General features: G+C 42.7%; 3 protein-coding genes across 8 annotated transcripts; 2 read left to right on the forward strand and 1 right to left on the reverse strand.

Moving 5' to 3' along the window:
• Positions 1-123: 123 nt before the first annotated feature.
• On the forward strand, positions 124-1841 carry LOC6726308 (zinc finger protein 622). The gene is made up of 3 exons (XM_002107233.4): positions 124-795; positions 980-1342; positions 1416-1841. Exons 1-3 carry the CDS (start codon positions 280-282, stop codon positions 1764-1766), a joined length of 1230 nt encoding a protein of 409 aa, XP_002107269.2. The 5' UTR covers positions 124-279; the 3' UTR covers positions 1767-1841.
• A 57-nt stretch (positions 1842-1898) lies between these two features.
• LOC6726309 (serine/threonine-protein kinase minibrain) lies at positions 1899-26646 on the reverse strand. 6 transcript variants are annotated; one of them, XM_002107234.4, is made up of 9 exons: positions 25795-26646; positions 16700-17811; positions 12647-12792; positions 12000-12134; positions 9831-10002; positions 9587-9754; positions 9225-9511; positions 8314-9148; positions 1899-3646 (listed from the first exon to the last, which is right to left on the reverse strand). In XM_002107234.4, exons 2-9 carry the CDS (start codon positions 16755-16757, stop codon positions 2712-2714), a joined length of 2736 nt encoding a protein of 911 aa, XP_002107270.1. In that variant the 5' UTR covers positions 16758-17811; positions 25795-26646; the 3' UTR covers positions 1899-2711. The 6 variants fall into 6 exon arrangements, with proteins under 6 accessions (XP_002107270.1, XP_016039853.1, XP_044779532.1 ...); XM_016172408.3 differs by lacking the exon at positions 1899-3646 and adding an exon at positions 4202-7584 and having other exon boundaries at positions 25795-26645; XM_016172409.3 differs by lacking the exons at positions 16700-17811; positions 25795-26646 and adding an exon at positions 13764-14447.
• Positions 23184-24925, forward strand: LOC6726310. Its single transcript, XM_002107235.4, has 3 exons — positions 23184-23856; positions 24034-24602; positions 24666-24925. Exons 1-2 carry the CDS (start codon positions 23198-23200, stop codon positions 24455-24457), a joined length of 1083 nt encoding a protein of 360 aa, XP_002107271.1. The 5' UTR covers positions 23184-23197; the 3' UTR covers positions 24458-24602; positions 24666-24925.
• Positions 26647-26881: the final 235 nt, after the last annotated feature.

The raw sequence follows: 26881 nt of genomic DNA on the forward strand, positions 1-26881 counted from the left end.
ATTGTTCATTAATTATTAATTCATTGTTAAAATTCAAAGCACCATTTAGTTCTCACGCATATATATGATATATTATAAATTCTTTGTTCAGTATATTTTGTGTGTGCATGGTGCCGTCTTGAGTACCGGCTGGTCACACTGTCAAGAACGTGGTTTTGTTTGTTAATCATCATTATCAAATTGAGCAGCCTTTCTTTCCATTGTGAAATACGCCATTCCAGAGTGCCAACGAAAACAAAAGTGAGAGCCAAGCGATCATCGAATTCACTCAGCGCCACAATGTCGCACTTCACCTGCCTGAACTGCGATGCCCGCTTCGCCAGCGCGGATGTGCAGCGGGAACACTACAAGACCGACTGGCATCGCTACAATCTGAAGCGCAGGGTAGCCCAGCTGCCGCCCGTGACGGCCGAGGAGTTCCAGCAGCGCGTGCTTAGCGCCCGCAGCGCCTCGGACGCGGCACTCGAGGAGCAGAACCTAAGTGTATACTGCAACGCCTGCAGGCGCCAATTCGCCAGCCAGAAGGCGCACGACAACCATCTGAACAGCCGCAAGCACAAGGAGCTGCTGGCCCGCTTCGAGCGCGAGCAGATGACAGCCAGCGGCGGCAGCGCCAGCACCGCCACATCCGTGTGCACGCGCAGCATCGTGGAGCAGCGGCCCCATCCCGCCATGGCCGCCGCAGCCGCTGGCAAGGGTCGACTGGCCTTCGCGGAGCGGGTGGTCAAGGCCAATACCGACGAGGAGATGGTCTACGAGGAGGACGATGATTTCGAGGACATTGAAGAGGAGGAGGTAGGAAGCGCTATGCAGATAAAGCTCGCATTAGACTTTTCCTTGCTCATAGAAGGGTTACCTTGAGAATGAGTTCCTTGGAGATTCTATGCCTGGTTAAGATATGAAACCATCTTCTTTCTTCATTCTTCTATCACCTTTACAACGTATACAGCTTTTTATAAAGAGACTTTGTTTTTTGCAGGTGGATTCCGATGAGTGGGACAAGATACCCGAAAATCCGCTGACCGAGCGCGACTGCCTGTTCTGCACACATGCCAGCGAGGATCTGGTGGAGAACCTAAAGCACATGTCCGTGGCGCATTCGTTCTTCATCCCGGACACCGAGTACTGCACCGACATCGAGGGCCTTCTGTACTACCTGGGCGAGAAGGTGGCCAACTACTTCATCTGCCTGTTCTGCAACGATCGCGGCAAGACCTTCTACTCCCTGGACGCCGTGCGCAAGCACATGATCGACAAGGGCCACTGCCAGATGCTGCACGAGGGCGTGGCGCTGGCCGAGTATGCCGAGTACTACGACTACAGCAGCAGTTATCCGGACAATGTGAGTATCACTTAGCACAAGCCAACCTCCATGTATGCTGACTTAATCTTGGAAAACCCTTTAATCCGCACAGAATGAGGGCATGGACATTGACGAAGAGGTGGTGCCAGATCTGCTCGATGGCGATGAGTATCAACTGGTGCTGCCCTCCGGCGCGGTCATTGGCCATCGCTCCCTGCTTCGCTACTACAAACAGCGCCTCCGTCCGGAACGCGCCGTGGTCATCAAGAAGTCCGACCGCAAGCTGCACCGCGTGCTCAGCGAGTACCGGGCTCTGGGCTGGACGCAAACGCAGCAGCAGTCCGCCGCCCGCAAGGCACGCGACATCCATCTGATGAAGCGCGTCCAGTCCAAGTGGCAGATGAAGCTCGGCTGCAAGGCCAATAAGCTGCAGAAGCACTATCGCGCACAGGTTCTGATCTAATCATCGCTTGCTTTTCTTTCCAATTGCTATTGGTCCCTTGTACAATAAAAAGAATTTGTTTTTTGCTTAAATTAAGCATATTTGTTTGCTTTCTATATTACTAGCGATTTCTCGTCGAATAAAATTACATAATTTAAATTAACAATTAAATAAAGTTTAATTTTGATTCGTTTATATAAAGTAAAAATATGTCGTTACGGTTACTGCATAAAGTTAAACATTATAATTAGACCAAAAAAAAAAATAGGTTCTAGCGTGTAAAAAAATAAACTCTGCCGAATCCATCAAGGCGCCCACACGGCATCCCCGCCCCAATCCCGCGCGAAGGGGGGCGTGGCCGGTGCTGTGGGCGCGGCGGTGAGAGCTCGAAGTGACTAATCAGTAAGAACCGCAGGTGAGTGAGTTTTCGTGTGTTTCGTGGGACCTGAGGGTCAATTTCAGCTAGTTAATGTTAATGTATTTTTATTTTGGGCATGTGTCTGTGTTGCAGTGATCTTCATCGGGCGTCTTGTCCCACAAGATCTTCTTCTCTTCAGGAAAAGCTGAAAGTGCTATTACCACTTAAACAAAACAAAATGATCTTCGCTATTTAACCAATCGAAGTCACTTTGCAATCGCTAATTAAAAGAATTTACTTTAAAATTGTCTACATAGAACAGAAATTGGCTTCAATTAAGATCTTACAAAAGCGCAGATGAAAATATTAACAATTATTCGTCAAAAATCGTACATGGTATGTAAAATTGGAAAAACGTGTGGACAAGACTCCCGATTACCGACCACCACCTATGGTGCTGCTGCGTTGGTGAATTTGTGGTTCCTTGGTTTGTGGGCGGGTGGAGGCGTTGGTGGCGGTGCAATAAATAGCAGCAGAGAGCGGCAATAGGCGTGAAAAGTAGTGTTTTAAGCGAGCATCAAACGTTCTCTGCTTGCTTCCAGTTTATGCTAATGTATAACTACAGGATTCTGTTGAACACAAACGCCCACCATGGGCGACGACGAGGAGGCATCGCTGCTGCTGGCACCGGTGGCCGAGCCGCTGCTGCCACTGCCGACACTTTGAGAGATGCTCACCTGCGCGGCGGGTCCGGTTATGTGCCGCCTTTGGCCAACCACGCCGACTCCCACACCCACGCCCACTCCTCCGGATCCAACCGCTGCTGATCCTGAGGAGACGGACGACGACGACGAGGGCGGCAGTGGCAGGGGCACGGACATGGGCAGTGGCATCGGCAGTGGCAGGTCGCTCAGCGAACCGAGCGCCGTGCCATAGAGCGTTCCGGCGGGCTGAGATGGGAAGAGAAAGGCGGCAGCTGACGGCGTAACCGGATTCTGGCCGGGATTGCCGCCACCCTGGCCACCGCCCGCCGCAGAGGCGCTAATCACACTCGAATCGGTCATCATTAGGTGCGAGGCAGCAGCTGCTGCCGCTGCCGCCGCCGCAGCCACCGACGACGAGGACATGTTGCCGTAATAGGGCACCGAATTGGGCGCAAAGCTGTTCGGTTGAAGCTGCATTATCGCCGGCACTCGCATCCTGCCGTGTCCGTTTGGCGGCGGTGGCGGCATCTGCGGCGGATCACATTCCATGGCGTGCGGATAGCTGATGCTGTTGTGGTTGTTGCTGCTGCTGTTGTGGTGGCCCACCATGTTCACCATGTTGCTGCCGTACAGACGACTGTGGCGTGTGTTGTTGTTGCTGCTGCTGCTGTTGTTGTTGTGGCAGCCGGAGCTGCCGGGACTGATGTGATTCAGGCTGCCCAGACTGTTGGTGCTGTGGTGGCTATTGGCCAGCGATGGCGGCGGATGGGCGTTGGACTGCAGGCTCAGAGCGGAGAAGTTGTTCATCGCGTTGGCCGCCGCCGAATGCATAAGCAGGCCTGAAAAACAAATAGATGTTTGGCTTTAAATGGGTTTCATATGCTGCGGTTGTCCTTTCTTAGAAAAACCCAGGGACAACTTGGCCATCCTCGGAAAATACTAAGCATTTTGGTCTTTCAACTCAACTCGAAACTGTCCGATATTTGTCAATAATATGTTATTTCATTAAATAATTAAAGCTCCTTAAACAGTGCTTTAAAAAAAAGCACTTAGTATTTTCCGTGAATTCAAGTTAATTGGTCCTTTGAGCCCAGCAAACATTAAAGATTTCTAACCCATGCTTTTTTTTTTGTTGATTATATCATAAGTTTTTATTGAAGATTTTTTTTCACTTTTTTTTGTAATTTTTATCTTTTGCTTTGGTTTGCTTTAGTTTTTTGTATGAATTCCTTTTCTGGTTTGGTTTTGGTAAAGTTTTCGTTTCGGTTTCATTAATCGTTAATAAATTATCTCGTACTTATTCAACTTAAACCATCAGCTGTTGTATGTTTATATTATATAAATGCCACACATGTTGCATGTCCATATGTGTGTCGGTCTGTCGGTTTTCTGTGTATGTGTGTGAGTGCTTTTTGTGTTCTCTTTTGTTTTTTTTTTAATTTGGGTTGAATTCAAATTTCATATTTTTCATATCATTGCAATACTGTTTCGTAAAAAAAATGCATTATGGTCTCCCCGCTTTTCCGTCTGTCTTTACCGCTATTGCACTTTCTTTTTGCTTTCATTTCCGCTTTCTTTCCAAAACGCAACTCTGCCCAAATAACAATTGGTTATCGTTATCGTTGCAGTTATCGCTCTTATTGAATACTTCGCCATCTTCAGTGTTTTGCTGGGTATGTGTGTATGTATGGTGACTTTTAAACTTACTCGACCTATAACACTCGCTTTTCGGGTTTTAGTATTTTACACAAGTTTTGTTAAGTGTCTCTCCGGTTGCTGTTAAATTCATAGATCATGGATCATTTTATCGGGGCTAACCTCTAATTTTAATAAATATTTACTTTTTACTTTTATATGTATTTCGTATCCGTTTGTCTGTCTGCGTTTTCGTCTGGGTCTAATAAAAGTAATTGAGTTTTTCCGCATAATTACTCGTAAGTGTTATATATAGATGTATGTATGTTAATTTATTAAATGCTAAAGTTCTTCTCTTTAGTACGTACTGATTTAATTTGTTATGCTTGCTATACGGTTTCATTTGTTTTCTTATTCACTTCTTGTGGTTTACTAAACGCATTCATTTATTCATTTACCAATTTTTTCTGCTATTTTTACATGCCTACGACTTTATACTTTTTACAAACTATGATTTGTGTTTGGTTTTCAACTCGTATTTAGCATATTAGACGCTCTATCGATACTTATCGCCATTTGTTTATCGGGTATCGCTTATCAATCGTTACAATTAAAACTGTTTTGCATATATTTAAATATTAACCGCAGTTTTATTTCTGAAAGTGTGTTTTGTTTCTATTAGCTTTGTTGCTTAACATTTTTGCCTGTTTTTTTTTTTCATTTTTGCTTTTTGTATTTGTAACAAGGACCGAACTTTTTGAAGATTGCGGCAATGCTATGGCTTCATAGGGTTAATTATTTTTTGCGGTTGTTTTTATCACAAAAGAAAGCGGCTATCGCTTGCTTGCTCGCTCTCCTTCTTCGCTGAGGTTTCGTTACACGAAATCCCTGTAATTCCCAAAAGTTTGAGAAAGAGAGCGAGAAAGCCACAGTTACGTTATCCCTTTAATGCCAAGAAGTGTTTTACCACACACAAAAAGGGTCGTAAAAGCAAATATAATGCGTTACGCTATTTATAGAGTACTAATTTATGTACGTTCGGTTCAGAAATTACGGCATTCATTAATGTTTTAAATCAGGGTTTCATTTCGTTAGGTTATCTATATTTATAATGTCATAAATTATAAAAACGTATATTCCTTTGAAAGAATTGAGAAAACTATTATTATTTGCTTTTACCACACATTATCCGACGGCAATTAAAGGTTTAAAACAAAGGAGAATGCTATAGTCGAGTTCCCCGACTATCAGATACCCGTTACATCAGCTAGTGGACATTTATACATTTTTCTGAAATATCGGTAGAAATCGCGTAAAAAAAATTAAATGGAAAAATTTCTAAAGTGTGCATGACAGTTTTGCGCGATCAAAATGTTTTGGAAAGGCAAATAAAATTAAATCGAATAAAATAATCGAATAAAACAAAATCTTTTTAAAAGTTGCACTACGTCGATGTCTCTGAAGATCTCGACGTTAATACTGATACGGACAGACACAGACAGGCGGACATGGATCCCAATAAAGAATTGATATACGTTATAGAGTTAAAACGCTTTTCTATCTGCTACATAAATTTTTAACGAATCAAGCGAGTAACGGTTATAATTAGGGGATAAAAAAAAAAAACTATTTACGTCTATGTTACAAACTGGGGTTTTCCATTAAGTTCACATCTCATTACTTGACTTTTGTGTATGTACTTTGGTTACTAAACAGATTCCTTTCCTAACCACTTTTTTGCTTGTGAAATTTGTTTCGTTTTTACATGTCTACGATTTTCGTTTTGGATTTATACTTTTTACAAACTATGATTTGTGTTTCGTATTTCGCATATTTCACTGAGATCCATTATCGCTCTTACAAATTTTCGTTTTTCGCGCTTAAATATTTTTTCGAAGATTAAACAGCAGGGTTGCCTATTTCGACTACGGAAACTATGAATTTGGATTAAAGGAAGAGCACTGATGATTCGTGTTTCTATAATTATCCAATTGAAATGGTAGTGAATTAATGGTAAATGAATTTAAGAAACTGTCTAGTGTTTTCTTTTTTATGCTAGAAAAGGTTAGTAAAACTGAAACCTTAATCACCTTTAACAGATGATTTTAAAAGTTAACAAGAAAAGTTGCTACTGCTGAAAATGTTTACAAGCACTCGAGATTTGAAATGATATATTTTTTTAAAACAAATTTTAATTTGCAACGAGATCCCCTGCTGTTCACTGTTTCTCTCAGTGTCGTTTAACTTGTATATACCTGTACTTATGCATATATGTATGTATATTAGATGTATGTATATATGTATGGCAGTCATTAAGAAAGTCGTTAAGGATTCCTCTTATTATTATTCTTATGTATTCGCAAACTCTTCGTACGGTTCTATGACACTAATAGCTTAGACTTAGGTAATTACTCTTTAGACATTTTTGCGGTATTAAGTTGACAAAAAAACGTTAAACACTTAACACACGATTGTTTTTCATCCGAGCGCTTAAAATGCGTGAGCACGATACAAATTACATATTAAGTTCTAAAAAAAAAATTCTCGGTTTATTGGAATCAGTTGTGAAGGCGCCACATTACTTCTGATAGGAAAACAAACAAATGCATTTCTTGTTTTTTTTTTTAAGTGGCGTTCGAGAAAGAGAGAGATACAGAGGCGTGGAAAGAGATAGACAGATGGTGTGTGTTTTAATGTGAAAGAGATACATGAGTATTTACAAAACGCAGTAGCTATTAGATAATGGATAACACGACCATGTTGCAGCTGCTCCTAAAGTTGCTCGTTGCACGTTGCATAGCAGCACAGTTGCACGGTTGCTCGGTTGCATGCCGCATGCTGCATGTCGCTGCTTACTGTTGTGGCATCCTCGAATTTGCCGCCGCAGTCGATGTTGCTGCTGCAGATGTGGCTGCCGTTGTTGCCGGTCATCGGCGATCGTCTGCTGGCATCAATTGAATTTGCATGGGTTTTATTTGACACATATTTGTATTCGAGTGATCGAGCGAGGTGTTCGAATAGAAAAAGAAAGGAATTTATCTTTATATGAGGGACCACCAATCATCATTGCTTGCATTCTTGCTTGCTACTCATCACAAATTTGAGTTTCGTACAACAAATTAAATTCGCACTATGCGCCGAACTAAAAATAAAACGAAACACTTCTTATAGTTAAGGGTGACTAGTGCAACAAAATGGTAATTATAAAGTAGCGTATAGAAATCATAATCATAATTGCCTAATATAAACAATATATTCAATTACAAATTTGTCCAAAGCTAAAAACTAAATTATAAATGCTTATCGATGACACACACACATAAAACACACACGAAATTCAGCAACTGAAGACTTGGATCCTGCATAAATACAGTACCCACTCGCTACGAACTACAACACATAACTGGGAGCTTTTGCTTCAAAGCAGCTCCCAAAAAATCAAATTCATAATTAACGAACACAAAATTCTGTGGGACAGGAGGAGCTACAAAACTTAATGGTATCGATTTTAAAGGCCAGGGATTATTAATGCAATCTGCGGCAATAGAACATGGCATCAACATCTTTTTCTTGGAGTTAATTACTAGAACTAGAACTGTAATTCAATGCAAGTTCGATTAGGAAGTATTTTAGTGCGACAATTTAGAAAATACTAATTTTATATTTTATAATCATAGAAAAATTATAATTAGTTAATGAAACTATCATAGATTTTGATTTTTTATAAACAAAAATGTTTTTGATTTTAATATTTGTTTTGTATTTAATAACCTATGTTCTATTATTGATGCCAAACTCCGACCACAGACTTCATCAATAACCTGCAGAGTACTCCCCTAATTTGCATGCCTTAGAAGCAACTACAACTCACCGTGACATTGGCCATCTGACGCACCGCCAGGACCCGCGAGTGGTGGCAACGGCAAGGGAAGCGGCAATGGCAGCGGCATCGCCTGCTGTTGCTGCGCTGCGGAGGATCCCCCGCCGACACTTGAACCCGAACCGGACGATCCTGCGGCCGTGGCCGCTGCTGTCGCCGCCGTTGGAGCCGCTGCACTGGATGAGGAGACCGCACCGCTACTGCTGTTGCTCGTTCCGAGGCCGCCGCCGACGCCTCCGCCGCTGGAGCCTCCTGCTCCGCTGGAACCGGAGCCACCGGCTCCTGCGTTCGCTGTGGCGCCCGCGCCGCTCGTGTTGGTTGCCTCGTCTGCCGTGCGCTTGAAGAAGTTGTGCTGCAGGGCATAGTAGGGCGTGACCCGTGTCTTGGGGTCAAAGTCGAGCATGCGCAGGATCAGATCCTTGAACTTCAGATAGTCTGAGACAGAGTGGCCCGGCTCATCGAGACGCCTGCCGCCTGGACCGCCTGTTTCCACTCCGAGGATGTCGTGAAGCTTGCGGGATCCTGGTGGCTTGTACTTCCTGCCGTTCTGATTCTTCTTCAGAACATAGGAGCCATCGGCGACGATCTTGTCGAAGAACTTGCGGGTCTTGTGCGCCTGGTCGAGCAGATACTTGGGCGGCATGCCCAGCACCTCGACGATCTTGTTCATCTGGTCCACCTCGTTGCAGCCGGAGAAGAGCGGCTCGCCGGTGTGCATCTCGACTAAGATGCAGCCCAGTGACCACATGTCGATGGCCAGGTCATACTGGATGCCAAGCAGCACCTCCGGCGAGCGGTAGAAGCGCGACTGGATGTAGTGGTAGATCTGTGGGGATTCAAGGAGTACATTGTTTAGTTTCTAATGCATATTTCAAGGACTCCAACTCTACGCCATCATTTACCCGCTGTCCCAACTGGCAGGAGCTGCCAAAGTCAACGATCTTGATCGCCGAGCGCTTCGGGTTGCACAGCAGGATGTTCTCGGGCTTCAAATCACAGTGAATTATGTTCAGTTCGGGGGTGCTGAGGAAGAGCAGTGCGGTGCACAGCTGCTGGGCGAACTTGCGCGTGAGGTTCAGCGAAACGCCCCGGAAGTTGGTGTTCCGCAGCAGGTCGTACAGGTTGTATGAGAGCAGCTCGAACACCAGGCACAGGTGGTTGCGCCACATGAAGTGCCGCTTGAGCTTAACTGCGGATCAAAATGATTTCAATGGATTAAATATGCTTTGTACTTTCGTAAAGGTATATATGTAGATACACATACCGATGTAGTATTTGTTTTCGGCATCCGCCCGATTCATCATCTCGAGCAACTTGACCTCGATCTGTGCCTGGTTTAGGAACGGTTTCTTATTCTTAATTATCTTGATCGCCACGTGGCACTGCTCCTCGTGGTCGTAAGCCTTCACCACCTGGCCAAAACTGCCTTTGCCTGCGGAAATTTAGAAAACAAAATTAATTAGTAAATAAGTGAAATTTCGACCGATATATTTAAGATCCCCACTCACCGATCAGAGAGTCGATCTCGTAGCGATCCAAAAACTTTTCGCCATTCTTGATTATATAGTCGTGATTATCGTCGTCGTAGCCGTCGTTATAAAGTTTTCGCTCCTTTTTGTTAGATGAGTCGTCGTCTCCTTGCGTCTGCTGGGCACGACGTTTCTTTTTCGCATAGTAAACCTGAAATTAAGTAAATGAATATTATCATATATATTATAAATTAAATACAAGATGTTAATATTTATATGCAACAAAAAATCAATTTTTATTCTACAAAAACACATTTCAAGCTTTTGTTGTAATGTTATGATCATGTTCGCCACCTGGCGGCAAGTAGAGTGGCCTAAAGGGCAACAACACGCCACTGCCAGGAGAATGCGTTACTACACTTAAAAAAGTCGGATCAATTTCAATCGATAGCATTTCTGTGTGATTTATAACAGTTTTCTAACCCATTATATGTACATAATGCATATGAAGTAATAGAAAAATATTACAATCTCCAAAAATAGAAGTGTTAAATATAATTGGATTCTATTGGCCAGTTGCAAGTAATCCCGTTACTTCCACTTCATCAACGACAAATGTAAACACAAAGTGGGAAGATGGGAAAATCGCGAAAATGAGAGCCAAGACCGGCAAATAAAAAAAATGCCGAAAGAGGGCGACGCCAAGCTAAAAAAAAAAAAAAAATGAAGAGAAAATTCTCTCTCCCTTTTTCGACTCACTCTTTCGCACTCTCTTTTTCCCCACCACGGCTTCTCTTTCACGGGGGAAAAAAGGCTGCAGCTTGGTGAAAAAAGTTGTTGCTAACGCGGCAAGTTGGCGGTGGTGCAAGTGAGATAGCACCATGTTGCGAGAGGATACAGGAGACAGAGTCAGAGGAAGAGAGCCCCACTCTCTCGAAATCGAAAACTGTAGCATACAAAGCGGCAGCGAAAAGGCATTTGCAATATTACGGCATCTCCAACGGCACAAACTGCCAACTGCAAATGTTACTGTAACTTCTGTCAAAAGCACTCCAACTGCTCGAGAGCACCTGTCAAATTCAAATACTTGCAACATTGCTAGCTGTCAAATCGCCCAACTGCAGTACTCTCATTTAGCGATATCAGTATGTTTGACTCGTTAAGAATAAGCTAAGATGCCGGTTTTAATTTGATTACAGCCTTTAAATTGATTACAATTAAGTATGCTTTAGAGAAGAAAATATTAATAACTACTGGTACAGTTTCCTTACAGTTGCCAGAAAGTGAAGGTTTTTTTTTGGGGGAAAAGTTGCGTGCAACTCGTAAGAACTCAAACTGCGTGAAATATTAACATTTTTATGAGGCATGCGACATTCGCCCCACCCACTCAAGGCGCATAATCACCGATTTAGGTCGGCGGCATTTTGTCATAGCGTCATTTGACAGTTTCCATGAGAGGCCATCAAGAAACAAGTATTAGTTATTCGGGGGACGTTCTCGTTGAGAAATTTGGGAACTTGGCAGGAGAACCGAGACAGTTGCGTGTAGCATTTATGCTCCTTTTATTTTTTTTCGGCTGTTGTCAACCGAGGCGGCAGACGACGTCAATCGACGCCAACTGCAAATGGCTGGCTGCGGGGGAACGGTGACGCTGTTGGGGGAATTGACCCCACGAACGGGTCAAGGACAAACGTATCTTTAGCCCAGCTCAACGCCACAAATATCCGCTGTCAGCAGATAGTCAGACAGCCGAAAAAAGAAAGCCACAAGGCGAGAAAAGCCCCCGACGAAATTCCGATCGTCATATGAGCGTAAATAAAAAAGAAGAAATCGGGATGGATGGATGCCAAGGTTCCTTCGTAGTTTTGCAGAGCACAAGAACACCATCAATTTGATTGCACGCTCATTAGGTTCCTGCTGTATCGTAATAGTAATTGATAAGGTAGACAGTTACATAAACTAGATAGAATATAATATTTGAAATGATATGGAATTTTGCCAAACTATACGATCAATAGAATCACTATTTACTAATGCAAATGGAAACTGAAAAGTTATATGCATTGTAACAACACGAGACCCTGGTAAACATGATCCAAGCCCATTTTGCCTCGATAAACATCGGATTTCATGATCAAATATCCAATTATCAAATGGTTCTCATATGATTTGCTTGTAGATTAACCGCCAGTTATGGGACACACTCACCTCGTTGATGTGCTTGTAGGTCTTTATCAGATCGACACTCAGCTTGCGCAAAGGTCCCGAGGCGGGCTCCCGAAAGTGGTTGGGAATCCGGGCCTGCATGGCGCGCACCTCCGACGAAGACGAGGGACTAGAGTGCTGTGGAATGAAATGGAGAACGTATTACTCAAACTGTTCGATAAAGTGTTGCCAGAAGTACAGTGATGCCCAGCTAAGTGCACAGATCAAATCGTAAACACCAGACATTTACATTTTGAAAACAATCTCTTTAATTTCTAAAAACATTATTAATGTGCTTGCTAAACTTCGTTATTAACATAAATACGTAATCTTAATGGCCGCATTGAGAAAGGCAAAACCAGTCCTGAAAAACACCATTCTTTGTTCTTCTGAGGGCGCGGCTTTCTCAAATGCGCCATAAACCTTTCTAATTGCAAGTTTTAATTTAAGTGGAGCATGGGAAAAAGTAAGTTCACATTCAACGAAGTGAAGTTAACTTTTACACGGCTCTCTCAAAATATTTGTGGAATATTTCTAAACAAAATAGCATTTCTACAATTTCTAGTGTCCGAAGAATTGCACTACTTCTGCGCGTCCTTTGTTTGTAAATGCATGTTTTGGATTGAAGATAAGGATAATGCTGTACTCACATGGTGCATGACATCCCGGTGCGTGGCAGGCAGATCCTCTGCGTCGACGAATCGCCCGTAGAGGGGGGCGTGGCGCTGTCTTCCGCCCCCGCTTCCGCTGCCCTGCGCTGCGTCGACGCTGCCCCCGCTGGACCCATAAGCGGACACTGGAGCGAAAGAGATGAGGGGAAAGAGAGAGAGAGAGAGAAAGAGATCAGAGATGCTATCAGATATCGGCGGGAATTATACAAATATATGTGTGTATATAATTATTGCGCTGTATTTGCTTGCCACCTTCGTTGTGCGCCGTTTTGTGCTGGTTCATTGACCGGATCGCTCGGACACCGCTCCTCTGCAAAATGCACCTGTTTTCTCGCACACCTGACTACGTCAGCGTCGAGAGTTGCCAAAACGATAATAAAAGCAAAAAAGCAAAGGGAAGGGCGAAAAGTGTGGACACACAACGCAGGAAAAACACTGCCAATTCCCATTTAAAATGTGATATAGCCCAGAGTCATCCATTCTTTTTTTAACTCAAGATGCAAAATTCGTTCTAAAATTAGTAGTTGAGTATTTAAGACTTGAATTAGTAGTACATGTGAGTTTAAGATAGTAAGCTCATGATGCTGCCATTAAAAAAAACTAATTCAATCATTTATTCAGCTTTATTTTTTCCTGTGCAGCAGAGGTAAGTAAAAAGAAGCTCTACCTTAATTTTAGAACCAGACGGAACTGAACTGAAATTATTACACAATATGCAGGCGCAGATACATAATTCTGCCGCTTGTAGATTCTATTTCCCAAGTTCCTATGACCATTTCACATGCTCACTCTGTTTGTTTTGTTGCTCTTCGCCTGTTGGCTGGTGGCTTGTGCAACAAAAATAGACCCAACGTTATAAACAAGAAAGAAAAACCTGTAAGAGGCAGCAGCTGTGTTTTCGATGATAGTCCGAGATATTTGATATTCCAACACCACATTTCCCATATCCAAAAAACAGGTGACGAGATAAACGCGATCAGAGCAAAGATCTTTAAACGTAAGATACTTTTCCTTTCTATTCGTTGACTAAGAAGTTGTCACTGACACCCAACAAATGTTTCTAGGCCAACTTCTTTGTTTCATCCAATGAGCTTACTAGTATAATAGAGTGCCTGTTCCGCCTCCCTTCTCGATGATGATGATGATGATCCCTGAACCATCAGCACATTTCCATCGACCCGATCTCTATCTCCATCTACATCCCGATCCACATCCAACAGCACCGTGTCCCAGGCACTTTTGGGCAGGAATTTAGAGATGATCTGATGGCCAGCGTCGTCGTCATCCGCCTGATCCTGATTGCCATTTGTTGGCCAATTTCTGACACGATGCTGGCAGCCAATTTGCGCCAAATAATTGATGTAATGAGGCGGATGATGGTGATTGTGGTGGCCGTTGTGCGGATGGTGGTTCAAGCTGCTGCTGGTTATGGTGGTGCTACTGAAGCTGCCACCAGCTGCTGCACCAACCACGAATGGCGCCCAATCCGCGGTGGCCTTGTCCATCGGATCGCCGCCATTCATTGACTGCCAATAAACCAGGGCCGTCGACATATCACTCGCAATCGCGAACGCGAACGCACTTCGCACTACCCGCTTCCTTTTATCAATCAAAATGATATGCTTATTGCGTTTATTTTTCCCCGTTTTTATTTAGTTTATTTAAGTAATTTAAGATCCATTTGGATCTGGCTGTATGAAGCGCGGTCTGCGTCGTGTGAAAATTCAGCGCAAACTGCCTCGGTTTTTTGTTCCCCCAGTTCAGTCCCCAAAGTTTGTCACTCGTCGTTGTTGTCGTCTGTTTTATTTATACGGAACCGTGTTTTCTGTTGTTTTGTGTTCTGTGTTTTTGCACTTTTTTGCTGCACTTATGCCGAACACACGAACGAAGCCGAGCGGCGATAGCGAGATTGCAGCGATCATCACGATCTCGGTGTGGTAATGATCATGAAGCTAAAGTAGGGGATGCCCGGCGATCTGGCATCGGAATTCGCTATGTTAACACTACACCAGACTCGTTCAGTGTTGCACAGTTGCATTTGAGTGAATGGGAAATACAAAAATCTCTTGGGGATGGAACTCAAATCCATACATTTCGACTTTTGTTTCGGAGTTGCACATCTCTGGTGTTGGAGAAGCTCAACTGATTGAAACAGTGTTGGGTAAATTATTATGATGCATAATCGTATTCCTTTCAGTTTCACAATATTGATCACAGAGTTACTTGTACTTGCTTGTGATTAACCACAAATGAATAAATCTGTATTCCTAGGTGTTTTCCCCATTGTTGTTGGTGAAAAGCGCACTTCTGGCCTTTTGTTTTCTATCACAAGTGTTTTTTGAAAGAGGGAGTTCCGCTTTTCGTTGATAATGGCATTTCAATAATGACATGTAGCGAATGCATGTGGGGGAAATGGGGGAACGCTGGGTGGTTGTGGGTGGGAAAGTGCTCGCACTTGTCTCGTGCGCGCAGAGATACAAATATACATGCATACATACATGCATATGTAAGTATGCATTTCTTTGTTTCGGCTTTTGCGTCGTCGGCAAGTCAAGGAAATCAAAACAAAGCAAACGAAATGTGAAATTAAAATAAAATGTAATTAACCCCAGGCAAAAAGTGTGTGTACATAATGCAGTGCGTTACAAAACTGTATAACTGGTTGGGCTGCCACTTGCAGAATGAGCCATATAAATAGGAAATCGTTTTCGAAACTAAAATGCCAAGTAATGGCCAAACGATTTTGAAATAATTATAAACTTGTGTTCTTTAGCGTTATGTAAATGTCTGTCTACACGCCAAGCTAATTTGTGTTTTCCATTTCGCCGAAGCAATTATAAAATATTTTGCTTTTATAAACAAATTGAACGCTTGCCAATCGATGGAAGAGTTGAATGATTAATGCGTTCGGGGCCCCTCGAAAGATTCGCAGGAGCATAGCCACCAGCCCCTCTATTTATAGGGATCCCATCCCATCCCATCCGATCCGATCCGATCCGATCCTCCGTTCGCAATGTGGGATCTTTGCCCCAAAGTTCTCATGTTCGTTGTTTGTCTGTCGCGTCTCTCGGCCGAAAATAAAAATAGTTGACGACATTTTGCGTTCGCTCCCCGCCGACTTTTTGGCCACTTGCATTTTGGGCCAGGAACGAGGGGGATCGGGCCACTAGCCACCACTACCAACACAACAACCTCCATCGATAATTGCATCCGGAGCAGGTGACTCACGTCGTGACGTGACTGCGACTGTGACGGTGACGGTGGAAAGGTAGTAGTGCCCCTCCACTTGACAACTTTATGAACAGATGGCGCCGGCTAATCGGATACTAAAGTCTCGACATATTTGGCAAATAATGGGGAAGTCCCGCATGGACTTACGGGTTTTTTGAAAACAGTGCGGATTGGAACAAATACAGACGGTGACGGTTGAGTGATAAGCAAACAGTTGACACATTATTTACTGAATGAATGGAGTGACATTGTTGCATTCCCCGCCTGAGCAGGAAAAGCGGTGAAAATGCTGGAAATTGTGGGGAAAGGCAGCCGAAATTAGCTGTTCGAAATCTGGCCATTATTTGAAATTGCACCAGAACCTGATATTAATTATAATTATCGGTGATACGCCCCATTTGCGTGGATTGGACTGCAATCGAAAGCAGTAATATTGAACTGATTTATTCGAAAGGTAAATAATGCAGTACCGTTACAGCTGTACTACTGAGGCATTAACACCATTTTTATCTTGGAATGTCAAGTGTATTTGCAAAATGGGTGACTTTTATTTGATTTATAGTCAGTCCCCCCGCTTGTACAATTTAGCACTACAATTTTCGATTGCCACAAAATACCATCTATCTATATGGCAATAAAAACTAACTTCAATTAACACTACAAAAATGATTGCAAAAATAAGTGGTTATAAACTGGGTTTCCTGTGGTGAAAGGTTGATTAAATATTTAGCAGTTTCTGGAGCGGTCCGAGCGATATGATCCTGAGTTTTTTTGGGAGAAGGATCAGTAGATAATACTTACGTTTCTGTTTATTCTTATCCATAACGCCGCCGCTATTCGTATCCTCTAATCTATACATGGGGATGATGTTTGTTGGTTTTGCGCTGATTAATGAATCTTTACTTGGTTTGTTGGCTCCTATGTATTACGCTATATGTACTTGACATATATATACTCTTGCTTATATATATTTATATAGATGAATATATATATGTTGCGTTATTTGTTCATGCGATTTGGATAGTTTGAAATTGTGTTTTTGTGTCGGATTTTGGTTGCTTGTGATTTGTAGTTTTTTTTGTATAAATTAAATAGTTTTTTTTGCGTAATTTGCATTCATTTCGTTATCCTTTGCGTCGTTGTTGTTGGCTTATTATTTGTTTTTGTTTGAATTTCCTTTCGTGATTACCAGTTAATATAGATTTATGTATGTGGTATTGGTTAATATATATTTTTTCGTATATATTTTTAAATGGGTCGAATACTTTTTGTTGTTTGTTTAAAATTATGAACACAAGTTTCAAGTCTTTTTTTCGAATTTGCTTTACCGTTTGTCCGCGCACTTGTCACGAATTACTTTCTTTCTTTTTTACAGTGTAATTGTCAAACATTTATGAAACAAACAAAACAAAAACACGTTTCTCCTGCTGCTGCTGTTGTTGTTATTATTGTTATTGCTCTTTCCGTTTATTTACCGCTCGACATTGCAATTACACACACTCCCACACAACGGGGCGTGTGTGTGTGCTCTAATGAAAACAAAACACACACACACACGCGCGAATGCGAACTCACACGCACACAAACGCACGGGGGAAATCTGAGAAGAAAGCAAAAACTTTTGCGATCTGTCTTTCTTCTGCGCTGTATGGATTGTTTTTTATTTTTTTTGGTTTTCTCTTTATCGATTAGTAAGCTAGAATCTATCGATTTTCTCAAGTTAGTGTACTTTTGGTTTTATGGAAATTTTTGGCTTCCGCTATGCTCAACATTTTGCATAAACATTTCACAAGCACTTTTAAATTTGTTTGTTTCTTTTTGCAATTGATAATGGTAAATAATTGTCGCCACGCTTTGTTTACAAAACTGTACTGCTGCTACTGATACTGCTGCTGTTGTTGTTGTTTGTGTTGCTGCAATGAAATGAGAAGACGTTTGTTTAATCAACTAATTGAATTGTAATTATTTATAGTTAAGTATATATATGCAAATATATATATATGGATGAATTGGGGAGCCGGAAAAGGTTTGAAGCGTACGGCGCAAATAAAAATAATAAATAATAACAATCTGGCGCTCTCTCTGCCTCTGTTAACGCGATGTTAACCAGCTCGCTCTCCCGACTCTCTCTCGCTCTGTGTCTCTCTTTGGCAGGTGAACGAACGACACGCGACGCAAAAAGCATGCGTCTGTGTGCGAGCGAGAGAGCGCGCAAGTTCAACGTGTGGCTTGGCTTTTTTCGTTGTTTTTTTTTCTTCTGCCGGGGCGCCGCCTCTAATACATACACACACACACACGCCCACCTCTGACATTGCACTCGCACACACAAACACACGCACCGCGGAGTGACAGCTGTTTCAAGTTCGATTTCGATTTCGATTACTCGTTTTCGACTCTGTTGTCAAGGCGAAAAATTTGGTGTGCATTTTAATTACAAATGTCGATTAACCCCACACAACACACAATATACGTGAGCAAATATTTTAATTAGCTAAACAAAACAAAGCACACACGCGCAAATTGCTGTTGTTGTCTATGCTGCGGTGAAAGTGGCGTTTATTAGCGTTTAGAGGTGCGCTGCCTGCTACTTTTTCTTGCTTTGTTGTTGCTGTAGTTGCTCTTCTGTCGGCATTTCGCGATTTTGTTGCCAAGCAAATGGAATTGACCAGCAGACGACCAGGGTTGCCACCCCTCCTTCAGTTTCTGGCTCTGCCTCGCGGCGCAAAAAGGGATAACAAACAACAACAGCGAAATAAATGCACAATTGTACAGCTGCGGTTAGCACTCTAGTGACGAAGGCTATACAGGAAAGTTATTAGAGTGCAATAATAACACTAACAATGACTTGCCAAATATTTTGCGGAAAACTATGCAAATTATTATTATATTAAACCATTTATGGAATGCAATAAAATGAGCGGAATTATATCAAATATTCATGGGCAAGTTATTCCAACGCCACCGTATTTGTGCTTTTTTATACATTTCTGCAGAAATTATTCACACATTTTACCGGCAAAACAGAAGAAAACCAGTTCCCAAATCAACAAAAGCCACAAAACGGGATACAGAGAGCAGGAAAACTGCAGCCCGTGAATGATTCTCCTGGTGTGAATCAGAATCGGAATCAGTACAAAAAAAAGGAAGGTGAGGGGAGGGGGTTATAAAAAAAAAAGAAAGAAACAAATGCGTCACTCCTGCCTGCACTTTGTGACTAATAAAGTAAGCAAGCGATTCGCAGAGTGCGGATGCGGATCTTTTGCAGATCATGTGGCTAACGAGTGTTAACCCGTTGTTGTCAACTGTGATCGACGATCAGCGATCGACAATCGAACGCCTTTCTCGTTATCATTATCAGTTCATGTTCATTTGACTTTTCACACTTTTCTGCAATGTGGACGAACGGACGGACGGACGGTCCGGTCCGACCGCCGATGTCCGGGGATCGTTATTTATTTACTATTGCGTTTATTTTTAGCGCAGGCGGCAGCAGCCAGTTTTTTTTTTTTTTTTTTTTGCATGCTTCATCGTTTATTTCTGGGCCAACACGAAATCGGCAAAAAGCAGCAATAAATAGCTGCAATAACGACACACACCCACGCACTCCCACACAAACGGACAAAACAATAGAGTAGAAAAGTGAGGCGCACTGCGCGAAACGTTGGCCAACTAATTCGGCTTTCGGTGCAGCTGGCAACCCTGTCCTGCGGCTGGGTGGTCTACGAATATCTTCGCAATCGGATCACAAGTCTACTCCCCCAACTTCTGGGAAAAGTACTAAAAATTCCACATTAAGATTCCTAACACTACAGTAATCATTCGCAAATAGTGATTTCGATTGTTATCAGCGATTTCATCTAAGAGATTTGCACAACTGAAGTTGCACTGCCAGTTTTGTATATTTGATTATTATAAAAAACAAAACATCAATAGGCAGAGGCCAAGAAATTGAAGCTTTAACTGGGTTTTACCGCAAATCCCTATTAGCAGGCCAACTTAGCGAGTAGACACTGTAGCGGGGGCATAAAAAATACAACTTTATGATCGGCGGCGGCCGTTTGACGTCAGAATCGCTTGGCTTGGCTGTCTGTCTGTCTGTCGGACTGCGCCAATGTACGTGTGGTGGTAGCACACATGTGTGTATGTGTGTGTGTGGTTGCCCTGCCGCTCGCGCTCTCTTTCTTCTCGCTTTCGCCTTTCTCCGCCGCCCACCCACTACAGCCACCCACCGCAGAATGAGAAGAAGAAGAAGGAGCGAGCGGTGGAGAGGGGAGCACAGCACGTCATGTGGTGACCCAAATCGTTCGTGTGACTTTTTCCATTTGCACTCGTTTTGTTTAATTCAATTTGCGTGCACATTAAATGCTGCTACTAAACTAATAATTGAAATAAATCATATTTCTGCAACAGCGTCTTCCTCTATTTATGCATTCCTTTCCTTTTTTTTTTTTGTGAACTCGATTTTATTAAAAGTGCAACATGTGGCGACGCCCGAGAAAGAATGAAATAAGAGGAAGGAAAACGTTTTGTTATTAATACGGCGGCGTACTCACACATTTGCCTACATACACAAACTTATTTGGCTATGTGCGTGCTCCAGATTTTCTAGGTGTCTACTAAAAATACCTTGTAGGCGTTTTCCGCTTCTTCTGTATTCGTTAGTATCGCTGATTAGCCAAGAACGAGAAGAGCTAAGGGAATTTGGCAAGGAAATAGTACGGCACGGCTTCCATAACGTGAATCCAACTAAAGTCACTTGGTTTTGTCTCAAATCTGAAGTTCAATTGCGTGGATATTAGCTATCTTTCATATTGTAACTGCAAATGATGCAAGGAAATTGCAAATTCTAGGGCGCATTTTTCATTTTGGTTTGCATAGCGAAGTACTACTGTGGCAGCAACAACAATTGGACATCAGCGACATCAAAACGGTTTTTGCGCTTTTGAAAGCACTTTTTCAATGGAAGATTGTGCGATTGTGCAAAGAAAGGCGAAGAATTTATGCTTTCTTTCTCTGCACTCCCCGCAGCCCTATTCCCGTCCCGCTCGCACGCCCCGCAGCAAGTGCGTTGTAGAACGAGGCGAGGAGCGATAGAGAAGAATCGAAAGCGAAGAAGAGCGGAGAGAAGAGCGAAGAATGTAAATGCCGCCGCTGGCTGGCTATGTTTATTATATTTATTTTTGCTGCTGTTTTATTTTTTTTCCTCGCTGTCTTATTTATTTTTCTGTACTTTTCTTTTTTTGTTTAGCTTGAGGTGGTTCAAAGTTCAATGACCGATTTTGCCTTTGCCGAAACTGAAGCGAAATGAACTGAAATGAAATAATGAAGTGAACTGAAATGAACCAAAGTGAAGTGAGCGGCGCAGTCGCAGAGCTTTGCTGCCATCTCGCTCCCACAAACACACACACACGCACACACACTGGGGCACATGGCCACACACAAGGTCAGTTAATAAAGTTGATTTTTGCTCAATACGCAATAGCGCAAAAATGTGCAAATAAAAAATATAAACACTAACAAGTGGCAAGCGAAAATACAAAAGACAACAAGCGGCAATTAAAAAAGAACCTTTCATGAAGTTGTTTTTGTGATCTCTCAAGATCACGTTAAATATATACTTATCAAATGCACAATATTATGATATAAGGTGGTAATAAAACATAAATGATGTTGGCAATGATTAAATTTACTTCTCCATAAATCAGAATGAACATAAAATGAACATTTGGTTTGTATTTTAAAGACCTATAATCTATTCAACACGTATGTACATAGATATCATATATCTGATAACGAACGATACTATATTTTCATGATTTTCGATACTCATAAGATCACATGGGAAGACAAGTGTATGATTTTCCATGCACAGACTGGTAATTGAATGGAACGTAGTTATGTTCTGCCATTTTTACACTTTCTTATAGAGAACCTGGCGGTATCATTCGCCATTTCCGCCACTGTATAGCCGTCGTACTGACTGTTTTGTATTTTGTATGGTAATTGAAAACTGCGCATTCATTGATGACGGATGACGTCGCAGCTTTGACAGTGGCATTGAAAATTTCAGTTTCGCAAGCAGACTGCACTAAACTGGTGACCAGTCAGCAGCAACAACAATGATAATGAATGCAGGAAGAACAAGAACAAGAAGACTACAATTACGATACTATATACCATGCATATATGTATGTACATACATATATATATTTATGACAAAGAACTGAATGGCCGGCATGAATTTCACTTAATATGGGACCCGAAAAACGTTTTTATACTCTGCATCTATGGAATTTCATCTTTCAGATAACTCATCTTGAATCTTGAATTAATTATGCGGATAATATATTTTTCCTGACTTTTATGCGTAATTTCAACGAAGAATTTGAATTCTCTCACGAAATAAATATTAGCATATTCAGTGCAAATGAAAAATACGCAAATATCTTTTATACCGCTATCTATGTATCTAGTATCTATGTATCTGTATCTACAGATCGTTGCAATTGTTGATATTACTTCCGCCAGGTGGCGTTTTTCCCCACCGCCAGTTAACTGCATTCATGGTTTCTGTTTTCCGCTTACTTATTTGTTTGGCCGCACTGATTAGAGACTGGAATCACAATAATAATAACCAAAACAAATGGCAGCACGTGCTTGGCATCTGGTTTGTTGTGATAAAGTGCGGCTTTTCCCAGCCCACCCACACCCACGCCGCTTTCTCCCCTTTCTCCGCTCGCCACACGTGCTTGCTAGTCAGCTAACTAGCTAGGTAGTTAGTCAGCTAGTAACTAGTTAGTTACTTAGTTAGCCAGCCAGTTGACTGCGTCAGCGTCGCAATTGCGCCGCAATTGGGCACTAATGAAGTATTCTTGATACGCATTTACACTGCATTGGGCGAAGGGAGAAAGGTGCGAAAGGTGAGCAAGGTGCGAAAGCTGCTAACTGAGGTGCTGATTACCCATCGCCATGGCAGCCATTTATCCTGCAGGACAATGGGAAGTGGGAAAGCTGGAAAAGCGCTGGCGGAAAAGTATGGGCAACCACTCAGCTCAATTAAAAAATCGTTAAAGGATAAACAAGTGCTTTTCCGTTTCACAAATACGTTATAGCTCTTTTAGACGGGAGAGTCAAGTGGTTCCCATCATCAATTAAACTGATACCGTACGAAAATACTAGAAAGCCAGCAGTTTTGTGAACTGTAAAGAATTGCTAAATACCCTGGAATATAATCTATGAAATATCGAGTAGTTTTGAAAACAGCAGCCTGAGTCGCTTGCCTCAAATTCCTGATCCAAAATGTATATATTTCCACCATATACCCTGCTCCTGATCATCCTCCGCATTATGAGTGTCCGCACGATGAGCTTCGACCTGCCCCACAACGGACACGACGCCTCCCTGGCTAGCTATCTGGACAACATCAACGATGACGTATCTACCCAGGGCCTCAACTGCGATGGGAATGGCAGTTCGGCGGTCACAGTGATGCCATTACCTTATCTGGGATGCACCGAAAACATGGACGATCGGGATCGAGGCCACGATTGGGATAGAAATACAGCCAGGGATCGGGACAAAGACAGGAATAAAAATAGAGATAGGGACAACTGTGACTCCTGTGACAGCGATATGTTCAATTCGCGGCTGAAGGCCACCCACATTGCCCAGAATGCCGCCCAGGTGGCCAAGGCAGCCAATGATGCACAGGCGGCCGCCGCCCATGATGCATCGCGGCAGGCGAAGATGCAGCTGGCGGAAAAGGCCATCTCCGCCGCCCGTGCTGCCGATGCCGTGCTCGAGGGCAAGCAGGCCATGGTGGACAACTACGCTAGGGAGATCCGGGATGCCGAGGAGGTGGTCGGACAGGTGCGCTGCTCGCTGGAGATCAGTGAGTCGAACGTGGAGGCCGCCGTTGCCGTAGTCAAAGCAGCGGAGCTTCAAGCCGAATCATTCAGGTATAATTGATAAATATTATATTTAATATATTGTTCATATATATATATATATATAACCCCAATTAAAAAGCGGAAAAATTATATCGTTATATCAAAAGACTTCCCAGCGATAACATATCGATTTTTAATATCGCATCTTCTCGCACATAATGCTTCTTCGCTTCCTAATGTTTTCAGGGTCCTGGTGCAACAGACGAGTGGCACTCTGTCGGAAATGGAAGGCCTAATCGACCAGGCGAACGTGGATATCGAAGAAAAGAATCTAATGCTGGCGGCGGCGAAGGCGCGTGGTGACCGCCTGGCCCGCCAGGTGGCGCAGGCCAAGTCGGAGTACGAACAGGTGAGGGAGGCGGCCTGTCGCGCTGCATCCGCCGCCGTGGAGGCCAAGCAAAAAGTCACCTCCGCCGCTTTGCTGTGCAAGACAACGCCTCACCGCCCACCCAATGCGTGTGGTAACTCACTCGACAGGAACACCTGCAACGCTCTCCTGGATCTCTACAGGCAGCGCCGACGGCAGCAACAGCGACTGCGGCGGAAGATGGTCCTGAACGAACTGGATCGCTATCAAGGGCATTCACTGTACGGGGATCACTCATACTAACAAATGCGCTCCCCACTGACTGATACCTTCCACGTCTACAATTCTGTTTTTCTAAACGCTGCGAATTATATTCTCTATTTGGATAAGAGTTTCCAGTTTTTTCAACAGTTTAAGGGTATTACTTCTATTTCAGCGTAAATATTAGGTAATACCCAACTGCGAGTTGTACAAACTTTGTTTTCTTGTTATTTTATTTCCCACTTTATAGATCGAACTAAAGAGCTTGCACATACAAATGCCTTCATGAATGTATTGTCAGCGATGTACATACAAAAAATGTTCCTCATATCAAGTGACCACCGTAGCTGCCTCAATACACAATTGTTTACCGACAAATTCGCCCGACAGTGTCGTAATTCTTGCGAAATAAACAATAACAATGGAAAATGGGTGCAAGGCCAAGACGCAACGAAACACGATCGCAAAGAGAACAAGAAGAGTGGGAGGGGGAATAGAGAAGGAGACAGTGTGGAAAACCCATCTTGTCCAGCGGAAGAACGAAGGAAAAATCACAGCTGCCAATGCGATGCTGCCAGCTGTTTGGATTTTTCCTCCTTTTCCCTTTTGTATTCGTTTTTCGGAAAAATTGTGGGCGGTTGGGTGTAAAAAGTGCAGCGCAGGCAGGGTTGCCACCTTTTGCGGCTCTGTTGCGTCGTTGTTGTTTTTATTGCTATTTTGGCGTCGCTTCTTGAAACTCGAAACGGAAGAGAGTGAGAAGGAGAGAGAGAGAGGGCGCGCGCAACGAGCGATAAAAGAGAGTGAATTCAAGGAATACGTATAAATTGAATTATAATTTTTAAGTCCTTTATTAACACATCAAGCATATTTAATTAAGTGATTACCAAAGCAACAGAACCAATAAAATAAATCGTAAATATCTAGTCAACTAAATGTTTGCTCCAGCTTAGAACTTGATGAATTGATATTCTAATTTTTGTATAATCCAACTAATTTGAACCTTTTGAAAAATTGTAAGAAATTCCTTCTAAAGCTGCATTTTGCGCATAAATACAGGAACATTTAGTAAGACTGCAGTCTCATATAATGAACCAAATTGCCAGCTGACAAATTCAAATTGAAATATATTTAATAAATACTCTAAAACCTCATTTAACTGAAAAAACATCGAATTAATAAACTAATGGCCACAAGCCAATTGGACTTTAAAATGCCGGCAAGTCCAATTGGTTTGCCTGCTGGGCGCATAACAGCAACGCTGTTAACGCCTAACAGCACGCTGTATATTGCTGGACGCTTGAGTTTCGACTCTCTTTCTGCTCTCTCTTTTTTCAACCTAACCAAACAGAAAAAACAGAAGCATAAAAAGGCTTACTTACATTTGATTTTCGACGTTTCTCTTTTTTGGTTACTTTATTTCCAGGCTTTGGGCTTTGTTCAATTCGCTGCGATTATTCCACACATGTTTTATGATACTGCTGTTGTTGTTGCTGCCGATAGTTGCAGCTGCCGCTTATGTTGTTGCTGTTGCCACAGAAAAACATGTTTCACTTTATTCCCCTTTTTCTTTCCTTCCTTCGTTTTGTATTTGTTGTTGTTGTCGGTGGCAAGAGAGGGACGTCGATATGTGACGCGCACACACACACTCACACACACACGCAGCGGGAGAGAGAGAGAGTGAGAAAATGCGATACGAGGCAAACAAAAAAATTTTGCCGTTTTTCGTTACTCGTTGTTGTTGTTGCTGCTGCCGCCGTTGATGCTCCTTTTTCTATGCTTTCATTTCGAAAACGATCAATTAACAAACTTTATACATTTTCCCATCAATTTTCACCGCTCTCTCTGCGGTTTTTCATCTTTTCCGCCCGTCTGCCACAAAAAAGAGCGCGTCTCCGCAATGTACAAAAAAAAAGCACACACCAAATGAGGAAAAAAAAACACGCACACTCACGCACGCAGCACACGCATACACAGACACGGGCGAAACGGAGAAAATGCTAAATAAAAAGCACTGTGTAAACGCTTTTCCCGTTTTTCCAGCGGCCACACACGGCCAGCTGCACCGACTATATATTATTATTTTATTTAACACGCCGCCTGTGTTTCCGCGCTGCGCATTTTGTTGCTGCTTTTAGGTGTCTTGCTTCCCTTTCAGAGCTGGGTTAGCCACTCGCGATGATATCGATGTATCGGTGTATCGGGCGGAACGGTGGTGGTAGATAGCCACTATCGGGGCATCGGTTGCGATAGTAGACGATGGATTACGATTCGGTGTTTTCGGGGAATCAGTTTATTTCACTCAATTAATCAGTTTATGCACATGAGTGAGCCATTCGCATTTCTTAATACGCAATAGAGAGCATTTCTTTTAAAATTATATGAATTGTTTTATATTTTGAAAATATCTTGTCTATCGAAGAGGATTATTCGCTTTAGACCCCTGCAAGCCAGTGCTAAAGGCCACTC

Source organism: Drosophila simulans, chromosome X (genome assembly GCF_016746395.2).
Source record: "Drosophila simulans strain w501 chromosome X, Prin_Dsim_3.1, whole genome shotgun sequence".
Taxonomy (NCBI): Eukaryota; Metazoa; Arthropoda; class Insecta; order Diptera; family Drosophilidae; genus Drosophila; species Drosophila simulans.